This window comes from Sturnus vulgaris, chromosome 6 (assembly GCF_052056855.1).
Source record: "Sturnus vulgaris isolate bStuVul1 chromosome 6, bStuVul1.hap1, whole genome shotgun sequence".
Taxonomy (NCBI): Eukaryota; Metazoa; Chordata; class Aves; order Passeriformes; family Sturnidae; genus Sturnus; species Sturnus vulgaris.
Genome location: NC_142248.1, coordinates 32,741,369 through 32,760,726, shown reverse-complemented (window position 1 = coordinate 32,760,726; position 19,358 = coordinate 32,741,369). Strand labels below are relative to the sequence as shown.

The following is a 19,358-nucleotide window of genomic DNA, read 5'->3' as shown; positions in this document are numbered from 1 at the left end:
CAAGTGTTCAAGAAATGACATTTTCTGTCCCTTTGTAAAATTGCTTGGAAGACTCAGTCCTGTCTTCTCTAGTCATCATCGATTTTTGTAGAAAAAAATAACAGGCTCTTGTTCTCTCTACGGTACACTAACAAAACTGTCTAAGACTTCTATAGTTTCTGTACAATGCATCACATCTTACACGAGTCCCCAAGGTTATAACTAACAGTGTAAAATATACACAGACTTAATGACTTTGATCCTGACTCAGAACTCACTTATACACATGCTACTGGGAAACACACTTTACTGTACAGGATTGATTCTTTCTCTCTGCTACAACATACCTTTTAATGCTGAACTAAAAATGCAGCATAGGTCAGGAAGAAATGCTAAACCTGTCTTTCCCCCAGTCCACAATTCTTCTTTACCCACTAATATCAATGGGAGGAACATGCTTGAACCAAATCACCACCTATTTAAAATCAATGTAGCTCGTTAAAATCAATGTAGCTCGTGAACTGTCCATGGTTGACAAACCACAGGCAAGAAAATCCCACTGCCTTTCTGTTTCAAGGCTGCTCCCTGACTAGTGTGAGAAGACAGTGGAAATATATTCTCATACCTTCCTACTTCACAGGGGAAAAAACTTTCTATCTGTATACAGGGATTACTTGAAAATATTCACAACAGCAAAGAGTCTGGATCAGTTGTTTAATAGCCTGACATGCCCCAGTGGAGGCACATGGTAAGAAACATCATGACACCCAGTCACCCCACCTTGTATGTGCCCTGGAAACGTTACTAGGAGTTCTGGAGGACATGGAGTCATAGGAACATTTTGAAACAAGAGGCAAGCCATTGGAGCAGAGAAGCTACAAATCAGACTTTCTGGGCAGATGGCACTGCAAGCTAGCAAGCTGATGGCAGATGGAAGTGAGAGCTTGGATACAGCAAAAAAATCAGTTGCAAACTAATGAGGTACGTTAAGATGCTAGAGACAACTACTCCTCTTTTCTGATCTCTCTGCTTTAACTGAGGGTCAGGTCAACTCCTCCTCCCACAGAAATCTACCCGGAGCCATAATGAAAAGGTAGTTTGGTTTCCTTCCAAGAGGAAGCCATCCAGAGAATTACTCAATACCAAAAAAATATAAGCTTCAAGATTCAAAAATCCCAGGCTCTCATGAAATTTCTGAAGTCCAGAGCCTTCTACATACAATCTATAAACCCTCTAGCCTCCAGGACAATATAAAGACCAATATCTTATCACAGCAGAGAAGCTTTCAACAATGGGGAAATTAAAAGCCACGAATGATCTTTAATAGAAAAATGCTCCAGAACACATTAACTGTGGTGAGGATTTGGTCTCAGCCTAGACTAGACCTGAGGTTGGCTTGATGCTCCCAAGGCTCCACTTGCTTCCTGCAGCTGACCCACAGTGCCTTCTCTGCTATGGGATAGACACAATCTATAACTCTCCATGATTGCAGATTACTATCAGAAAAAATGTGGAGCACCTCTTAAGATATTCATGATTATCAGTCCTCTGATACAAAAACTCCCAACTTTTCGTCTCTAGTTACATACACAGACATGTATTTTCTTGCCCTCTTTCAGAGTCCCCCGGTTCTTTTTTAAAGCAGCATTGCCAACACTTCAGCATTTTTTCTCTTCTGTAACGATGCCCCAGAAATATTATCAATGTTTCCAGAAGAACACAACACAAAATTATCTACTTCAGCCAATGAGACTCATCTCTGACAGTGTAGACTATGTGAACTTCTAGAAGACAGCAGCTCTCACAAGCTTCTAACATTACTTCTAGAAGCTTACTCAGTTTTTATCCCAAGATATATTACAAAGGGTGAGCCTTTCTTGCCATGAAGTGCAAGGATGTCATGGTCATATAAACTTCTATAGCTGCCATTTCTAACAATTGGGATTTTTACTTTTTTACTTATACCTAAGTGAAAAAGTCAAGTGAAGTGGTAAATATATTAAGTTCATTGAAGCTTATGGAAAAGGGGAGGCAAACCTGCAGACTTGTGTAGGAAGCTAATGAAAAGGGAGCAGAGCAATAACACAAGGGAATAACAGGCTTTCAGCAAGAACCTGCATTTCTCAAGGTACTATTAAATTCTTGTATCCTAAACACACATCCAAAAACATCCACATAACAGAAGCAAACTGCTACATACCATACACACAGCCATGCATTTGTACAGCTTCTCATGCTTAGAGCAAACACAGAAATGACACAGGTAAGAGTAAGCACATCTCATACAGGAGCCTACAGGGAGCCATGTACTCATATTCCAGCTGAAAATCCACACTCCCACCTATCTTCTATGCAATCTCCATCAAGTCTCTCGACCTTTCCTGGGACTTCTCTCTCTGTAGTCATGTGATTGCACAAGCTACACTCCCATAGAGATGAGCTGTATTACTTGCTCCTTTTTGATAAGTGTTCAATCATTGCTACTTTCTCATTCCATGACAAATCTCAATCCCTAGCTACCAGAAAAGAGTGGGGGAAAAAACAGAAAAAACACAAGTCAACATCCCATACACTAAAAAACAAAACAACAAAAAAAAACACAGCAAACAAAGAACACTACCCCAAATCTACAGAAATTGTTACTGAGCAATAACAATAAGGGGTTCTTACAGATCCACTCCTGCCTGACAAACACCAACTTCAGCTGTTTTCAGATGTTCCCTTTATTTGCAGTGTCTAGCTAGTCACTACTACAGCATCTCAATTCCTCTTTCAGCTGCAGAAGATACACAATGATAAGCAGAACATAACTGCAGAATAACAGGAAGTGATTAAAAATGCTACAACTGCAATCCTGTGACAGACTTGACTGGTAAATCTGTGTTCTAACTGAAGAAACACTTTTTAAAAGAAAGGCTACTACTATTACTGTGAGTAGAAAATATTAATTTAATGCAAGTCTTGTGATATTTTTATTAAACATGAGGCATCCTGAGGCATATTTGGGCCTCCCTTGTGTCAATCTCTTGTGGTTACAGAGAAAAGTGCACCTCAGAGACCTGAATTTCAGAAAGCACACCAAAATGACCCAGCTGTATTTATTCCAATTGTTCTTAAACTAATCTTATGACTTTGGAAGAATGGAGGAAGCTGAACTATTTGTTTTAAACATATGAAGAAGTCATTATGGTTTCTGAAATTCAAATTGACATGCAAGCATGTTTTTGCCTTGGTCATTTTCTCATATCATTGTTAAAAAATTCTCGCTCATGCAAATGGAAGTCTCCATCAGAACTTTGACAGGTGCTTTTCTGATCCAGCTTCTACAATTTTGGCCAAAAAAGGCCTCCATTGCCTTGACTCCAAATGTGCTGCCAAGTATGTGCTCAGACATGATCACATTGATGCATCCACACATATGGAGAAAAATTAAAGAGAAATGGGAAAGAATAGTATTTTCTGACTATTCATCAAGAATCATTATGTGTCTCCAAAAGGTCCTTTTTGTGTTCTTTTTTATTTGTGAACAACTTTGACAGGCAAATCAAGACCATCATAAGATGCAGAACACAGCAAACCGACCCACAAAGTTCTTAATAAAAGCACAGGGAAACTCTTGGACACCAAAAGGATATAGTTAAAACTTTGGGACCCAAATACTTTGAGCTACGTTCTTCCACTCCTCTCTCAGGAGTGTATAAGCACACCAGTGATCCTCAATCTGTACAACTGGCACCTCAGTACTACAGCAAATACTTAAGTGAGGGCAGGAATACTGCTCCAAACTCTCCCAGAGCCTGGGGCTGACAGTATCCTAGAACTCATGCTGACACCGCTGGAGAGAAGGGACACACTCCATTGCTATCACAGACTTGATCAAAGAGTCACATTAAAAAAAATAAATCTGAACTTTAAATTAACTTGGCTAGTGCCACTGGCAAAATGTCTCATCTCCCACACACCATAAACCACAGAGAGGCAAGGAGAGAGAGAGAAAGGAAATACACACTGGAAAGACAGATGGGAAGATGAAAGCATTGTGGACTAACACTGTTACTAAAATGCATCATCTATTCCTGCCCTCAATCAATTCTTTTTGCTTGGCCAAGATAGACATCCTGAAGTAAAATGGATTCCAGGATTTCCAAATCACTTACCTCATTAACCCCCTCCACACAACATAAATTCCTACTCTGTACACATAGTTTATCACTAAACTAGCAAACCATGATTAACTGTGTAATGGTAATGAACATAAATCATGAGCTCAGATGTCATCCTAAACACTGCATATTTTACTACCCATAGTTCTAAGAGGACTACACCTCTCATGACTTGTACAATATACACACATCAGCTGAACAGAAGTGAATAATCACTGAAGCAACAAAACTAAAGACACTGAATTGTGGGCACTACTCTCACAATGACCCCAAAACATTCCTTTATCTGAACATTACCTTTTACCTTTAATACATAAAATCATGTCATTATGTGACACAATAAACCTTATTTCTACACAGAATACTCCTGGTTTGTTGGGTTTTTTAAGTTTAATACTAATGTTTACACACCACTGCAGCTCGGTCATGATAAAACTATCCAATACAACTCCAGAGCTTGTAGGACATTACAAAGTTTTCCCATCTTACCTGGCTCTGTACAGTTCTTCTCCTCATGTGTCCCATTAGGTGATGCCATCAACCTTCTATTCCTCCAGATTCCTGACACAATGCTTCTGTCTGGAACAGGTGATTCTTGCCCTATATTAAATAAAAAGACATTATGCCCACTAGCACTGATTTTTTTTTCCTGCATAATCCCAGCTGGACTACACGTGCCCACTAACGAGGAGCATGGACAGACCATCAGAATGCAAATGGGGTAAAATCCAAGGTGTGACTGGAGCACGTGCCAACAGACACGTGCTAGGTGCTCCTAGCTCCAAAGGGTACAACTAGGAGCCATATCCGAGCTGTTGGCATGTTCCAGCTATCAGAACACTTGGCTGTGACCCACAGCAGGAAAATATTCTGCAGCAAGCAAATGCTGAAGCCTGTACCTGTGAAAGTCAACACTTGCAGCTCCTATAGATGAAACCAGCCCAGCTATGCTGACATGAGCAAAAATCACACTTCCATTTAGTCATCTGTACTTGCACATATTACATTAGTGCCTTCATGAAAAAATAAAAATGCATATGGATATGTTCCAGTTACATTTTAGTTTATTCCAAACTTTTCAGTTTTTGGTATACTTAATAATATCAAACCATTCATAACTCGTCAAAGAAAATGGAAATCACAGTGAATTCTCATAAGTCTTAAAAAAATAAAAATTTTTTTAGAAGTCAATGGAGCTTTTGCCAAAATGCATATTCCAGAACCATTCTCAACGAAACCTGTTAAATAGGAGCAGTTGTGAGATCATGCATCATATGCAATCATAATAACCAAAGAAAGAATAGAACCTCCTAATTAAATCACTTCCACCTCAATCTTGTCTATTTCAAATGAACATACTGTAATAACAACAAAAATTCTTCCTTGGACAATTTTAGAGTTTATACTGTCGTCATGTAACACCTGTGTTTTCTTAGTGACTACTGGAAAGAGAAGTCTTGTTTGAAACTTAGGTTTTCCAGAGTAAAATATTCTGAGCCACAATTATAAGAAACATAGACAACAGATGGTCAGTGTTTATGGATAACATGTACTGTAAATTAGCCAGCTGAAAAAAACCCTACCTGATGCAGCATACCATCAAAAATTAGGTTATGAGGGATTTAGCTGATAACCCAGGAGATTAAAAACTTTCATTAGTCATGACATTTTTCATGAAAACCTAAAAAAGTTGTGGAAACCAACAACTGCAACAAAAAAACCTCTCAAGCTATGCAAACATATTCATACCCCTATTACTTGTTTCCAAGTTAAAAAAATAAGTTGAAAGTTTTAAGATTAGTAATATGCTAATATGGTCTAAGACACCAAATTCCTATATGGATGGCTTGTTGTCATCCTAGATACAGCTCAAAGAAGCCAGGCAACAATTTGAGCACAAGAGCATTACAAACTATGACAAGTTCCAGCAGATTTTTCTTCCCTAAAGGACACACTTGAACTTCAGCTTTAATTTAAGTAGATGACCCATCCTAAATCTGAGTTTCTTATATTAAACGTAGATGCTTAGTGATGGGCTTAGTCGATTTTGTTTTTAAATCTTCAAGGACTGCTGGCAGCCCTACCCAGAGATAGGAGTGCTGTCCCAGCAACCTTACACTCTGTATTTGAGGGATGCCAAGCATATTGCAGGATGAGGGTCTGAAGCTGCACACTTACAGCCCAAACTGTGCCAGCAGGCAGAGGAACAAATGGGAATTATATGGTTAATTATAAATGCATCAGTTTACCAATACAGCACATGCACGAATGATGCAAAAGACTCTGTTATGATACTCTCTCGACAAAACATATGATTAGCACCGTTCCTAGCCTAAAATGAAGAATTATCTCTCAAATCTATACTGTAATGGGGGAGAGGTGTTGGGGGTGCATGTGAGATTGAGAAAAGAAGCAGCTATAGCGGATAGAGGTTTACAGCCTAAGGACAAAACGAAAGGCAGCCCGAAGTTGCGGAGGGGACCACAGGCGGCTGGAGAGAACTCCAGTCTGATACAACAGCAGGGGGGAAACTCCTTCGGGGCCGTTCCCAGGCACAGAGCTGCCCCGTGCTGCCCTGCCGGTCCCGACCCGAGAGCTCGGCGCCGGCGAGCCCCGGACGAGCAGGGGCCAGCGGCGCAACTTCCCCTCTCCCCGGGCTGCGGCCGCGCATCCGCCCGGTGCGGGGATTTCTCCCGAGGAACCTGCGCTGCTCCCCGCCCCGCCCGCAGCCGGGGCATTTCCACTGGAAGACCCCAAACGGGAACAGCCACCGCCGCTACACCCCGCCAAAGCCCGGCAGCCCCGGGGCGGCTGCAGCCCCCGGGCCGCCCCAGCCGCCCGCCCGGCCCTGCCGGGGTTCGTCGGTCCCGCCGGCACCGCCACTCACCCGCTCTGGAGAGCAGGCTGGACATGCACCAGGCGAAGAAGAGGATGGCGCAGATGAAGCCCAGCTGCTGCAGCAGCATCTCCCGCCTCTTGCGAACTTTCCTTAGCATAAGCAGCATGGTCTTCGGAGGGGCGAGCGGCGTCTCCTCCAGCTCCATCGGAGCGAGCGCGGGCGCCGAGGGGGCGGCCAGTGGGTCGGTGGGAAAGCGGGGATCACTCCCGGCAGCTTCCCGCGGACGGCTCCATTTCGGTCGGGCTGCAGCGCGAACAGAAGCCGATGCCCAGGGCCTCAGGTCGGCAGCGGCGCAGCGGAGGGAGAGGCAGGTGGCGGCGGGCGGGGAGGCGGCGGCAGCCCGGAGCGGGGGGGCGAGGCGTCGCGCTCAGGGGCCGTGCTGAGCCCCGCGCCCCATGGCCGGCGGCGGAGGAAGCGGCGCGGCGGCGCCCCGCGCTCCCCGGGCAGCGGCCGCCCCACAGCGCGCCACGGGCTGCGAGTCAGCGCCGAGGGACGGAGACATCCATGCAGCTCTCTGCCCGCCCGGCCAAGTTTGAAGTTTATCCCTTCCCTCCCTCCCCCCGCCGGCAGCCGTAAGCGGCAGGTGGGCGACTCAGCCGCCGCGGCGAGAGCAGCTGCCCGCGGGCTCTGAGCTCGGCGCCGGGCGGGCACCCAGCCCCGGCGGGCGGCTCGGCTCCTTCTCCCCGCCCCTCTCCCGCAACTTTCTGGGTGCTGCTCCGGCACCCATGGCAACGCGCATGTGCTCTCCCCCACCTCCGGGCCGGGGGGAAGGAATTAACTGGCGAAATTAATCCTTTCCCCTAAAAGCGCAGGAATGCCCCGCTCTCGGTGTCCGCTTGCGGTCCGTGCGCGGCGGGCAGCGGGCAGCGGTCGGTGCCGCGCTGGGGCCGGGCCGGGCCGGGCCGCCTGAGGGGCTGCAGAGCGCCGGAACGCGAGCAGAACACGCCAGGGCTGGCGGGGAGCGCCGATGGCTCGGGGCTCTCCCACCTGTCTCAGGAGATGCGTTTCGAGATGGGCTTCCATGGGGAGAATGGCGCTTCTGCGCGCAGTTTGCACTGCAACGAACGCCTGGTGCTTCGGAGAACAAATTAATGACCCGTTTTGTGAACTGGTGGTTAGTTCCAGGCTGTGCCACCGAGATTTCATTTCTTTTTTTAACTAAAATTCTGTTTACATTAATTAAGTGGTTTCTGTTAGCCAACGAGCCTCCTACAGCACACGCGTCACTTCTGTATTCCTCCCAGAAACTCATGAGGAAGCACATGTAGACAAAAGGGGATTAACTCATCTGATCTTCTTTTTGATACAGCATTTGGCCTACGACAGAAGTCCTTTCAGGTGATTCCCTTTGGATCATTGTCTATATTCTTCAGAACCTACAGCACGTATCTGGAATTGTTTGTCGTGGTTTCGTAATTATAATACAAATAGCCTACATAAACAATCACAAATAAAATATCACCAATCCTCTGTTTTCCCATCGTTAAATGTGTTTTCTAGTTTTGCTTGTGAATTCTATCCACTATAATAAGATGCAGAAGCACAGTGTTCAGGATGCTCTGGTACACACTGCATATGAAATTGCTCTGGATTCATCCTGAAGACTGCCAATTGTCTCAAGTGCAAAAGGCATTTTTCAAGAACCAAAAAGGAACAGTGATGTTAATATTGTTGCCAGTGATGTTAATATTGTTGCTGCTTTAAGTGCATGTAGGTAAGGAAAGTTGTGTTTTAACTGTCCAAGCTCCATGGGCACCTAGGCTCTGGTGGGCTTTTGACCTTCTGATTTACATTAAAGCAGGAGAACAACTGCATATCAGAAGAATGGCACTGAGACATGCTCCAGTCTCCTCTCTTTCATTCCAATTGTAGGTGCTGACAGAGGAAAAGTAACTGTGAGAGCTCTTGCCTTCTACAAAAAAAGGTAACAGAGAAGATTACAAATCAGGTTGTGTCTTTTGATTTCTCTCCATGGCCAGAGAGGAAATCTCAAGGTTGAACCCAGAATAGTGAAAGCTATCCCCAACCAAAATAATTTACAAGCTAATTAGACACAGAGGCAATGGAAGCTGGATAAAGGCAACTGAAGGTCTTTAGATCTGCACCTTTATTTATAGTGGACTTGGTTTTTTCATTGAAGACCTTTAAGCTCCAGTGAAGGTGTTGGTTGGCCGTGTCAGTAGAGATGCCACTTTATACCCTGTCAGCTGTCATAACAGGTGGGAGCTAATTCTTCACATGGCTTTCCATACCCTCTTTTCTGGGACTAAATCTTCCCCATCCACTCAAAGCAAATATTAGTCTGCCATGTCCTTTTTGTGTGTTAAATGAGAGTTGCAGTGCTGACAAGACTAGTTTTCTGCATAAAGATTTTATCTAGCAATAGAAGGATAGTAACACTGGAGGGTATTGTAGAGATTTGTTGGGTTTTCAGCAAAATAAGTTTATAATCTGCTTAGAATGATAAAATCATTAAGATTGTCAAAGGCCTGTAAGATCATCAGTTTCAACAATTAACCCAGCAATGACACATTCACCAATAAACCATGTACCCTAGTGCCACCTCTACACATTTTTTGAACTTCCAGGGTTTGTGATTCCACCACTTCCAAGGGCAGCTTGTTCCAATGCCTGACCATTCTTCACTTACAAGGGCTTCAAAGAAGCTGTTCTAATGGTTGGGTCTCTTCCCACAACTGATGAAAGTTGCTTGTGATTTTTATGTTTGTTCACTTATTTACTCTTTACACTGAAGACATTTTCAAAGCCATGACACTTCTGATTTGAAGAGGTACTGATATTAAGACATCCAAAGACAAGTTTGCCACAATTGAGGTAAATTTGTGTCTGGAGTTGTGTCTGGAGTTGAGGCTGTCACTCACACATATTCCATATTTGTGTAAATATGTTGTTTACACAAGGACCATGGAAATTAACCATTGTTATAGGTCCTGAGTTTCACATGTGAGGGATTTTCATTAATTCTGTCAGATCCTATGAACATCACATGGATCAAACCAAAGCACATGGTTAGTAACAAGAATGCAATTATAATATTGCCTGTTTTGATATAGAGGTTTTTGCCTTATCTTATTTTTGCCTGTTATAAAGTTGCCTGGTTTAGAGTTAATAGTTAGTGACTATAGAAACCCTGAGGCCTTCCCTATGAACCACTAAAAGCAAGAAACTAGAACCAAAACAGTGAAGAGTGCTTTTGTGAATTCCTTACAGAGGAGAAATCTGTTACCCATGAAAGCAGTTCTCAGTGTGATGGTGTGGGTCTCTCCCTTTCTTGTGTACACAAATGAGGCAGATCAAAGTTCAGACAGTACTAATCTCCTAATCATACAAGCTTCTGATTAGCATTTTTAATCAGTCTGGTGATCACAGGGCAGCCTCAAAATTGTACTTGAATACTAAACTTTCAGAACAGAATTCCAAATCACTTTTATTTTGCTGAGCGTTTTTTGAGAAATGTGTAGGGTGTCTCAAAGGGAAAAGGTGTGCTGCAGAACTCAGCTCCAGTTACCTCTCACCAGGAGGGTCTATTTGAGTATATTTGAGCCATTCACATGGAGGTTGTTACTGGAATGATGTCCCAACACTTTCATCTGATTTAAGACATCCATGCTGTGTATGAGGATACAGTGATACAGTGTTGGGGGCAAAAAAGAGGCAAATGCTTTCTGCATAAGGTGACATCAGAGAAATTTGCATTTTTTTTTAATCTTAAATTATTGCTATCTCTTACTGGAAGCAGAACAACTGTATATAAATTCAGTGAAGCCTTCCTTTAATAGTCTCAAAAAAAAAAAGGAGTAAGACACACATTTTCTGAGTGATACTTTCACAGTGAGTGGTTTGGTGATACCTCAGATGTTCTGTTTTCAGTATAATCAGAACAAAATGCTTTCCAGACTAGGTCTAGGATTGCTGAAAGAATTACATTTTGAAAATTAAAAGTATTTGAGAAATATCATCAAAACAAAGTGTAGAGGACAAAAATATTGAAAAGCACTTGTCTTTAAGATGAACACAAAACAAATCTTCTTTCTTATTATCATTGTGATAATTTAACTTTTGTGTATGTCCCACACCAAAATGTCTCACTGGAAGCACATGCTAATGTTAGTTTCATCTAGCACTGCCAAATGTGCTTGTTTTTCATCTCAAGCACAATTAGTATCTTGAACTGAGAAACAGCCAAAAGGCTTTGAATTAGGGAAGTGTCTCACAGGAGATCCATGAAAGCAGCTCATCTAGAAGAAAATATTGATGCTGCTGAGCGTTGAAGGAGAAGTATGTTTGGATTAATTTTCTATGGCAGCCCCTAAAAGGAGCAGAAAAGGCATGGCACAGTTACTGGAAGCTGAGGCCCTGTTAGCTGGCCATGAAGACTGTTCCAGCACAAAAGAGCTGGGAAGCTCTGGATGATTAGAAGGTGATTGTTTGTGGCAGGTACCCAGCCAGCCCTAGGAGCCTTTTCAAGTCTGACTTTTCTGGCTGATACAACTGGCATCCCAATATCAACCCCTCTGTCCTGTCTGCAAGGTCAAGAGGTAATAGCAAAGAAAAGGCAACAATGTTCCCTTAAAAAAGGACCCAAAAATCTCCCATAAACCATAAAAATGTTACTGAGAGGAAAGGCATTGGTGAGAAAAGAGACTGGGGTACTGCCTTTGCTAGTTGGCCCAGGTAGTTCTTATAAGGGAACCATGGAGAGAATCTAATTTTGCACTGTCCTTAATCACCTGATTTTCAAGCAAGAAGCAATCCTGTGTTTATTTAGGACCTAGTCCCTGACAAAGGAGAGCATGCAAATATGTCTTGACAATACAAGCTTGCAGAAAGCAAATCAAAATTTAAGTTTTGAACTGTAACTCCAGGCACCCTACCTGCTTAGGTGTGTGTATATATATATATAACCAGATTGTTCTTTAAGCACTGGTGAAAGGTGCTTTGCTGAACCATACTTGAGATTTGGGAAGCAGATCCACTGTTGGCATCAGTACTGATCCAGCCAGAGCCTCTGTGATGGGTAAGCCCAGAACTGGGACCACTATATTACAGAGGAGCTCCAGCTGTAGTACTCAGGACTCATCCATGTGCTAAGATCCTCCATGACTTTCTATGCATTCTCAGATTTTTATCTTCCAGTTCTAGTGGAGAGTTGCCACTTGTGTTATCACATAGTACTTCTGCATGCTTCAAAGCCAGAAGTATTCCTTAATTAAGAGTTATTTCTATAGTTTAACTCAGGCCTTTTCTTTTGCTTGCAAGGCTGTAAATAACTGAACTGTGAGCTGAAATTTAAATGCTGTGAAGAAGTCAGTCTCACGTTGTAACATGGAACCACATTTTCCTTTCACTTACCCAACTCCTCCCTTGTGTTTTATGTCATGCAGTTTTCCAACTGCTGTTTTCTCTTTAATAATCTTGGGTAATTCTACTTTGTATTTCTGCTGAGCATCTGTGGTTACACCTCACATTCAACACTTAGCTAGGACCCACACAGTCACTAAGACCCTACTTGGGAGTTTAACAACAGTATGCAGACATGCTACAAGCAAGAGTTTCTTAAATCCTTTATGAAATTAACGATCTCACACAAGCACAGGAAAGAGGTCAAGCTGATGCATATAATCTTCCTGCCATACAGTAAGTACAAATGGTCCCAACCAGATCTATACACTTGATGTGACCTTTAAAGTACAAGAAAATAAGATCAGTTGACTCTTTATTTCCCACATATGCTGTTAACATATTTTAGTTTAGGTACATTGTCTCTCTTCATTTCTCCAAGCCCACCAATATGTCTTCTTGCAGGACAGGAGTGACATTATGCATATCAGTGGTATTCAATGTGTCCTTCTCCTCATAAGGTTTCAATCAACGTCTAGCTAAAAAACGGATTTTGTTAGAAAAACCTCAATATTTGAACCCTTAAATCAATATTATCTAAGCCCTCCAAATTCATCACAGTACCTATGTTTAAAGCCCTCTAGATTTCTCAGGGATATAGGGATCTGATTAAATCCTTCCCAGATTTGAAGAACTCATGCACGTGCATAAAGCCGTAGTGAAATGGGGGTTAAATTGCAGGGACAGTTACACAGCGTATGCTCCCCACACACATTCTGTCTTCCTCAATTTCTCAAGTTTGCTGTCTCCAGTGAATTCCAGTGTCCAATTAACTTTTCCAAATTCCAGTTAACTTTACTATGTTTTCATTTTGCCAATTCCTCTCTGCTCTCACAGTCACTTTCTCTTCTTCCTACTTCTCTGCTTCCCTTATACTTTCCCTCTGTTTGCTACACGACTTTGTTCCCCACTTCTTGATTTTCTAGGTCCAGTGCAAATTTTTCATTTCTTCCTCTCTCTGTAAGCAGAATTCTTTTCTTCTCTTCAAATCTACACATGGGTTTAAGCTCAGTATTGATTCTAAGCCTTACTCCCAGAGGATTGGGGAAGTTTGACTGTGCTTACCCTTAACTGTGAGGAATGAGGTCAGCTGACATCATGCTAAACACAAGGGACTGGGGCTAATCACAGCACTTTTTTCCATCAGTGTACAACACATTTGTTTGCTCTTCATAATCTCATTCCACTCCCTGATAAAGAAACTAAATTCAGCTCCATAAAATGCTCGCAATTTTTTTTCTTTCTGGAAAGTTTTATATGCCTGAAATAAGTGAAATTCAAAAACAGCTACTGAGGAGACATCTTCACACACCTCAGTCAACCACACTTCTGTTCAGCTTTCATACCTACTGGGAATTCTTTCCAAAACCCTTTGCTAATCCCTCGGAATGAGAAGGATTATTAAATAAAGAAAAACTGATTCATTACAGTGAGAAAAATTTTCAGCAGCTATGTTGTTGGCCCAAACCACAGGCTGCTGTGATCTTATGAATACACAGGAGGAAGCTTCCTGTGTATTTGGAGAATTCTCTCACCAAGAAAAGCCTCGGATAGTGTCAGTGCTTGAAAGCCTGAAGGCCAGAGAGGTCCAGTGAAATTCCTGTTGGGGTAGCTGGGAGAGATTCGACAGGGCAGCTCCTTTTCCTCATTAGTTTAGTAAGAAAAGAGCAAGTATTCATCCTTAGTGACTATGGAAAAAAACGACTGCAAACTCCAAACACTATATATACAAGTGCAGGAACATGTATCCTGATTACTGATGTACAAAAATACTGAAACAACAATATTGGAAAGGTGAGAACTATCCTTTTTTGGTGACTTGTAGAACACATGCTTGAAGGAACCTGGAAAGGTCATCTTGTTAATTCCCTTTTCCTAAGGCAACACCAACTCTCCCTAATGTTGAGTGGGCTTGTTCTGAAACTTAATACCCATTTTTATGCTGAAATTGCTGTTTGACTGCCTATCAAAGCTTTTAAAATAAAATTATGGTGAAAAATGTTAAGAAAATTTACACCTCCTACTTTGGCTGGCATCTTTTTTTAACACTGCTAGTGAGCAGAGCTTGGGTAGTTCTGGGAATTTTCCTCCTCATATGACCACATATTTTCAAAAACAAATGTTTATTCTATTGAAAACCTCTAATGTGGAAGCTAAAAGGAATTGTAACTGTTAATGAGAAAATGGGAAGAATATTCTTACCATTTATTTCTGTAAAGTTAGTAGAAATCAGGTTCTTTTATAGGCAGTAGGAAGAAAACAACCTTGTCCTAGAAGATAAATTCAGTGTATAAAATCATGTAAAATGATAGTCTAGAGGGAATGGCAGTCAGAGAAATCAAATGAGTGGGAATTGTGCTCAATGGAGTATTTTGTGTTTTGGAGAAATTCCGGGCATTTATTTCATTGCTGTTTCATGTTGTCTCCTGGGGAAAAGATAAGAAAGGGGGGTTAATTTGCTCCTCATTATGTTCAGACAGGAGAGGAGAGGACTGAGAAGGCTGGTTTAAAATTCAGGTTCAGAACAGGAAGGAGAGAGGATTTTGTCTAAGGAGGCATTTAAGGGAAGGAAGGGAGAGCTTTGGTACACAAGAACAGGAGATGGTTGTAAGCCAGTGGGCTGGGCACAGTCATCGCTGGGAGCAGGCAGAGGGAACCGAGATCAAAGTGGATCAGAAGGGTGAGTGAAACAAACTAGACTGGGGAAATGAGCACCACCACATCTGCTTTGAAGATCAAGCCTTCTACTGTGAATTTGAAGAGGGCTGGTATAGAGGGACAGAGACATCACTGTAACTGGAGCACATTAAGAATCCTCCATAGAAATTCCTTTTTAAGTTTACAAAAATGGCCACATCTGTAGCACAGCCCCCTCCAAACCCAGACAACTGATGTTTGTTACCATTAGTGAAAAGACATGGTCAAAGCTAACGTTGGTGTATTTTCAAACATTGACAGGAACGCTTTTTACAGCATTTCCATGTTAGCTTCCTAACAGATTTTACAGCAAAATACCAAGAAAATTTGTAGTTATTGCCAATTTTAACAATAAATGTTTATCACTGGCAAATAATAAATACAGCACTCCAGTAAATTAACTTTTTTGCTGTTCCTAACTCCTTATAGAGTTTAGTAACAGGATCTTTTAGCCAGGCTTGGTCATAAGTGTGCTCAGCTGCCTCTCGGCATCAGGAGAGCCCAGGTTCAGGACAAGTCCTAAGAGCTGGCTGTTGTTTCAGCTTGTAGTAGGAGAACAGTAAAGGTAGCACTACTCCACAGTCCAATTCACTAGCAGATATTGTGGGTGTCACCTGCCTGTAATGTCTGACTCACTCCACCATTTTTCTGTTGTTTTCATTTAATATTTAAACACTCAGATATTCCAGCCACTTTACAATTCATCTCCTCAGAAAGAAGCAATGTTTCAGAGGTGTTACCATGGAAACAATGGAGTGAGGAAGCAGCTAAACATAAAAGTAAGTCATCTGTCAGTAAAACCAGAGACATACCTTGGGGTAACTCGAAATTATAAAATGGATAATTAATTGGGCTGTTGCTGAATATATTTGTCCTTATTGCTTTCTTCTAAGTGAGAACAGTTCACCTTTTTGCATGTAACAAGAAAATAAAACTTCCCCATATAAACTTTTCAGTAGCTGAAGTCCTTTCTGACACAAGAGATAATACCACCCTGTGGAGATGACCACTGGAGTTACTTAATCAGCAAGGTCAGGCAATTGAAATGGTATTGTTAAGGGTCAGCAGCACCACCTTCCTCGAACAAATCAAAACTCCCTCCTGATAGCAGTGTGGGCATTGGAGGACTGTGATACAAGACACTTGCAAAGTTTAATCAGATCATGGGAAAAAGAAGATTAGTGTTACTGGAATAATAAATGCAGCTAGATATGTCAAGGCCCTTCCAATTATGCAAATGAATATACAGAGCAATTCTGCTCAGAAATGGGTATTAAATTATACCTGTGGATAAATATAAAAGCATACCTTTGTCCATCTGTCACTATATATCCTGAAATATCATAATTACCTCTCTCAGGTATGGGAAGGAGCAACTCGTGGCTTTTGCCTGTGCTTACGTCATAAAATCTTTCCCTGTGACTTTACTCAACCTTAGCTTTACTGAACTATGTGTTGCCTGTAGTGAAGGCTACAAAGGAAAATCCAATGTTTCAACTGTGTTCTGGGCAAGAAAACTCAAATAAACCTTTGTAATGAATATCATATTTACTTCAGGCATCAACAAATTGACCACAGAAACACTTAATACATTCAAATATTCCATACAAGATGTTCTGTTCAGAGCAGATTCAGAAACAAAGTATTGGAGACTTGAGTTTTATTTGCTCTTTATAGCCTTTTAAACCACGTTTAAGACCATCACGTTTTCACTTGTGGGCAAAGGATGTGTCCTGGAAGATGTCTAAAACCTCTTCCTAATGCTGGAAATTGTCTTGAGATTGAAAGAAGAATCATTCCTATCATCAGTGGCCACTAGTAAAATTTCATAATTGCAGACTGTAGAGTGGGATGCATTTCTATTAATCCACCAGCTCTGGATATTGGTGCCCAGGGTGGCCTAAAGGACCCACTCCAGAAAGACCTGCCTGCTCCAGGAAAGGTGCCAGAACATTCTCAAAATGTTACCTTTGCTGTTGCCTGGGACTGACTGAGGTTTTTACTGACTTTCAGTTGCTCCAAAGTCCTTCTGCTGGAAACAATGGTTTTCTTCTTCATAGGGATCCACAAGGAGATGGAAGCAATACTGGTGGAGCTTCTTGCTCAGAGACTTGTCTGTATTTTCTGTGCAGGTAAACAGCTGCCAGTGCACATTAGGAAAATTTTGACCTGAAGGAGGGCAGACCAGATGCTACAAACCTGAAACACTGATTTGATCATGCAGCATGGAGAGCACCTTTCTCCTGGAGGGTCCCACAGAGGGTCAGATGGTAAATGAGATCTCCACATAGCCCACAACCTCAGTCAGCTATGAGTGGATCATGAGGGAACTGGTCTACTGATGCTTGGAACACTGGTGAGACCTTGCTACCAGCAAACCCCGAGGAACAGATCCTACCCATACCCAGCTGGCTTGGAGGCACATGGAAACAAACAGCCCAGCCAGCTCACAATCGGCTGGCAGAGCACCATGGCATCAGACAGGTTGTAATGATCATCATAAAATATATTCACACCACAGCTTTTGAAAAATATAATTCATACAATTATTTCTATGCACACACATCTTCAATAATAGCATAAAAACACAGCTAAATAAATGTTTATCTGGAGAAAAGTGATCTGCTGTTCCTTTCACAATCATTTTTAAAAGTTGAATTTAGCCTTGGGACTGATGGAGTCTCACACAATTGGTTATGCTGTTAGAATAATGGCACTATGAAAAAGAAGAGAAGTGGGGCTGTGTTTCATGCGATAGTTTGTTCTTGCTGTTGGAAATCTATTGTAATTTTCCTGCCCAAGCTATCAAGATGGTTGATAAGCTGGAAATAAATCAGATCATTGAGGTGAATGTTTCACAGCAAGCTATTGTGTAACTGAATGTCAGCCTTCCAAATTCTAATAAATTCATTTTTTTAAAAAGGCAATAATTCTGGAAGATTTAACTAGCCTGAAAATTTGTTTTCCGTTTTTAAATTAACCCTAATTAATTAATTTTTTAATTATATGCAGAGCAAATCCACAAAATCTCCAGAGGCTTAGCCAAGAAAACCAAGTGAAAGGGCACAGTTTTGTTTTAGCTCTTTTTGTCCCCACAGGCCAGGTCAGAAGCATCAAGGGCCAGGCTCTCTCCTGCTTTCCTTCTGCTCAGAGCCTGGCACAGCCTGCTCTGCCATGTGCCATGGCTGTGTGAGTGCCACGGCAGACATCCTGCAATGCCACTTGTTGGAGGTGGGAATGCAGCAGAGCTCAGCTTTCGGGGTTTGCACTGCTGCACCTTTGTGGTGGTTAGGAAGCTAACAAACACCAACACCACTTGTTCCCTAGTGACAGACCCTGAGCTGAGTCCTAAGAAAAAAACTCTTCCAGCTCGTTGACAAAAGTCTGAGCAAGCCTGCCATCCAGAAAAAGAAAAATACTTAAAAGTCACACACACAAAATAAAAATTATGTTCAGGGCCTGATACTTTTTCCACATTTGAACAGGCAGGTGAACCAATTTATGTGAGTAGAATTACATGAAGTCCAGACAATTTTGCTGTCCCTGAAACAGTGCCCCTGACTCAGAGTTTTGTGGAGGGGATCACACTGTGACCAACAGACACAGAGCATTTGCACTCTCACCAGTGATTTTCAAATGCTAACTTACAACAGGTAAGTATCCTAACTGCTATTTTTTAATTGATAGGCTGTTGAAAAAGCCTTAGCCAGAAATCATTGTGACAGAATCCAAAACACTGAAAATCTTTTCCTTGCCTTGATAAAATATCTGGCTAGAATGAATACTCATAATTTCTCTGTTGAACTCCAAGGTACTAAGGCATCATCACACTTTTAAAAATTTAATGCTATTTAGCAAGTAAAATATTTTACAGTCTCAGACTTCACTGACAAACATACTTTGAGGGAGGGAGAGAAAATGTTTTAGATCTAGCTCCACACTACCTTTAAACTTCTCAGTCATATCTCTTTTGCTACCTGAGGAATGTTAAAGAGGTGAAATCAAATGTCTGTCTGATTTTAGGTGATGTATAATATTTATTCTGAAGGCTCAGGCAGCTTCTTTCTCTCTTGAATTATTTACAGCATGCACATAGTGCCATGTCTCAGTAGATCACTCTATAACTCCATTAAGTAAAATGAGAGCAATTGCACGTTTTATATATGTATGTGGTGTCTGTGTATTTAGAGGCTTAGTAA

At 41.9% G+C, this 19,358-nt stretch overlaps 1 protein-coding gene and 1 long non-coding RNA gene across 2 annotated transcripts in view; one reads left to right on the top strand and one right to left on the bottom strand.

Annotated features, from left to right (window-relative positions):
- SLC24A4 (solute carrier family 24 member 4) overlaps positions 1-7,201 on the bottom strand; it is a 90,568-nt gene extending 83,367 nt beyond the window's left edge. Inside the window, exons 1-2 of the mRNA XM_088166159.1 lie at positions 7,030-7,201; positions 4,632-4,742 (exon numbers count right to left, since the gene is read on the bottom strand). Coding sequence (XP_088022285.1) covers positions 4,632-4,742; positions 7,030-7,186 — 268 coding nt within the window. The 5' untranslated portion in view covers positions 7,187-7,201. The remainder of the gene's footprint in view (positions 1-4,631; positions 4,743-7,029) is intronic.
- Positions 7,202-7,943: 742 nt separating this feature from the next.
- On the top strand, positions 7,944-17,791 carry LOC148223405 (uncharacterized). The gene is made up of 3 exons (XR_015804216.1): positions 7,944-8,426; positions 15,840-15,938; positions 17,292-17,791. It is a non-coding gene; the product is annotated as an uncharacterized LOC148223405 (long non-coding RNA).
- Positions 17,792-19,358: the final 1,567 nt, after the last annotated feature.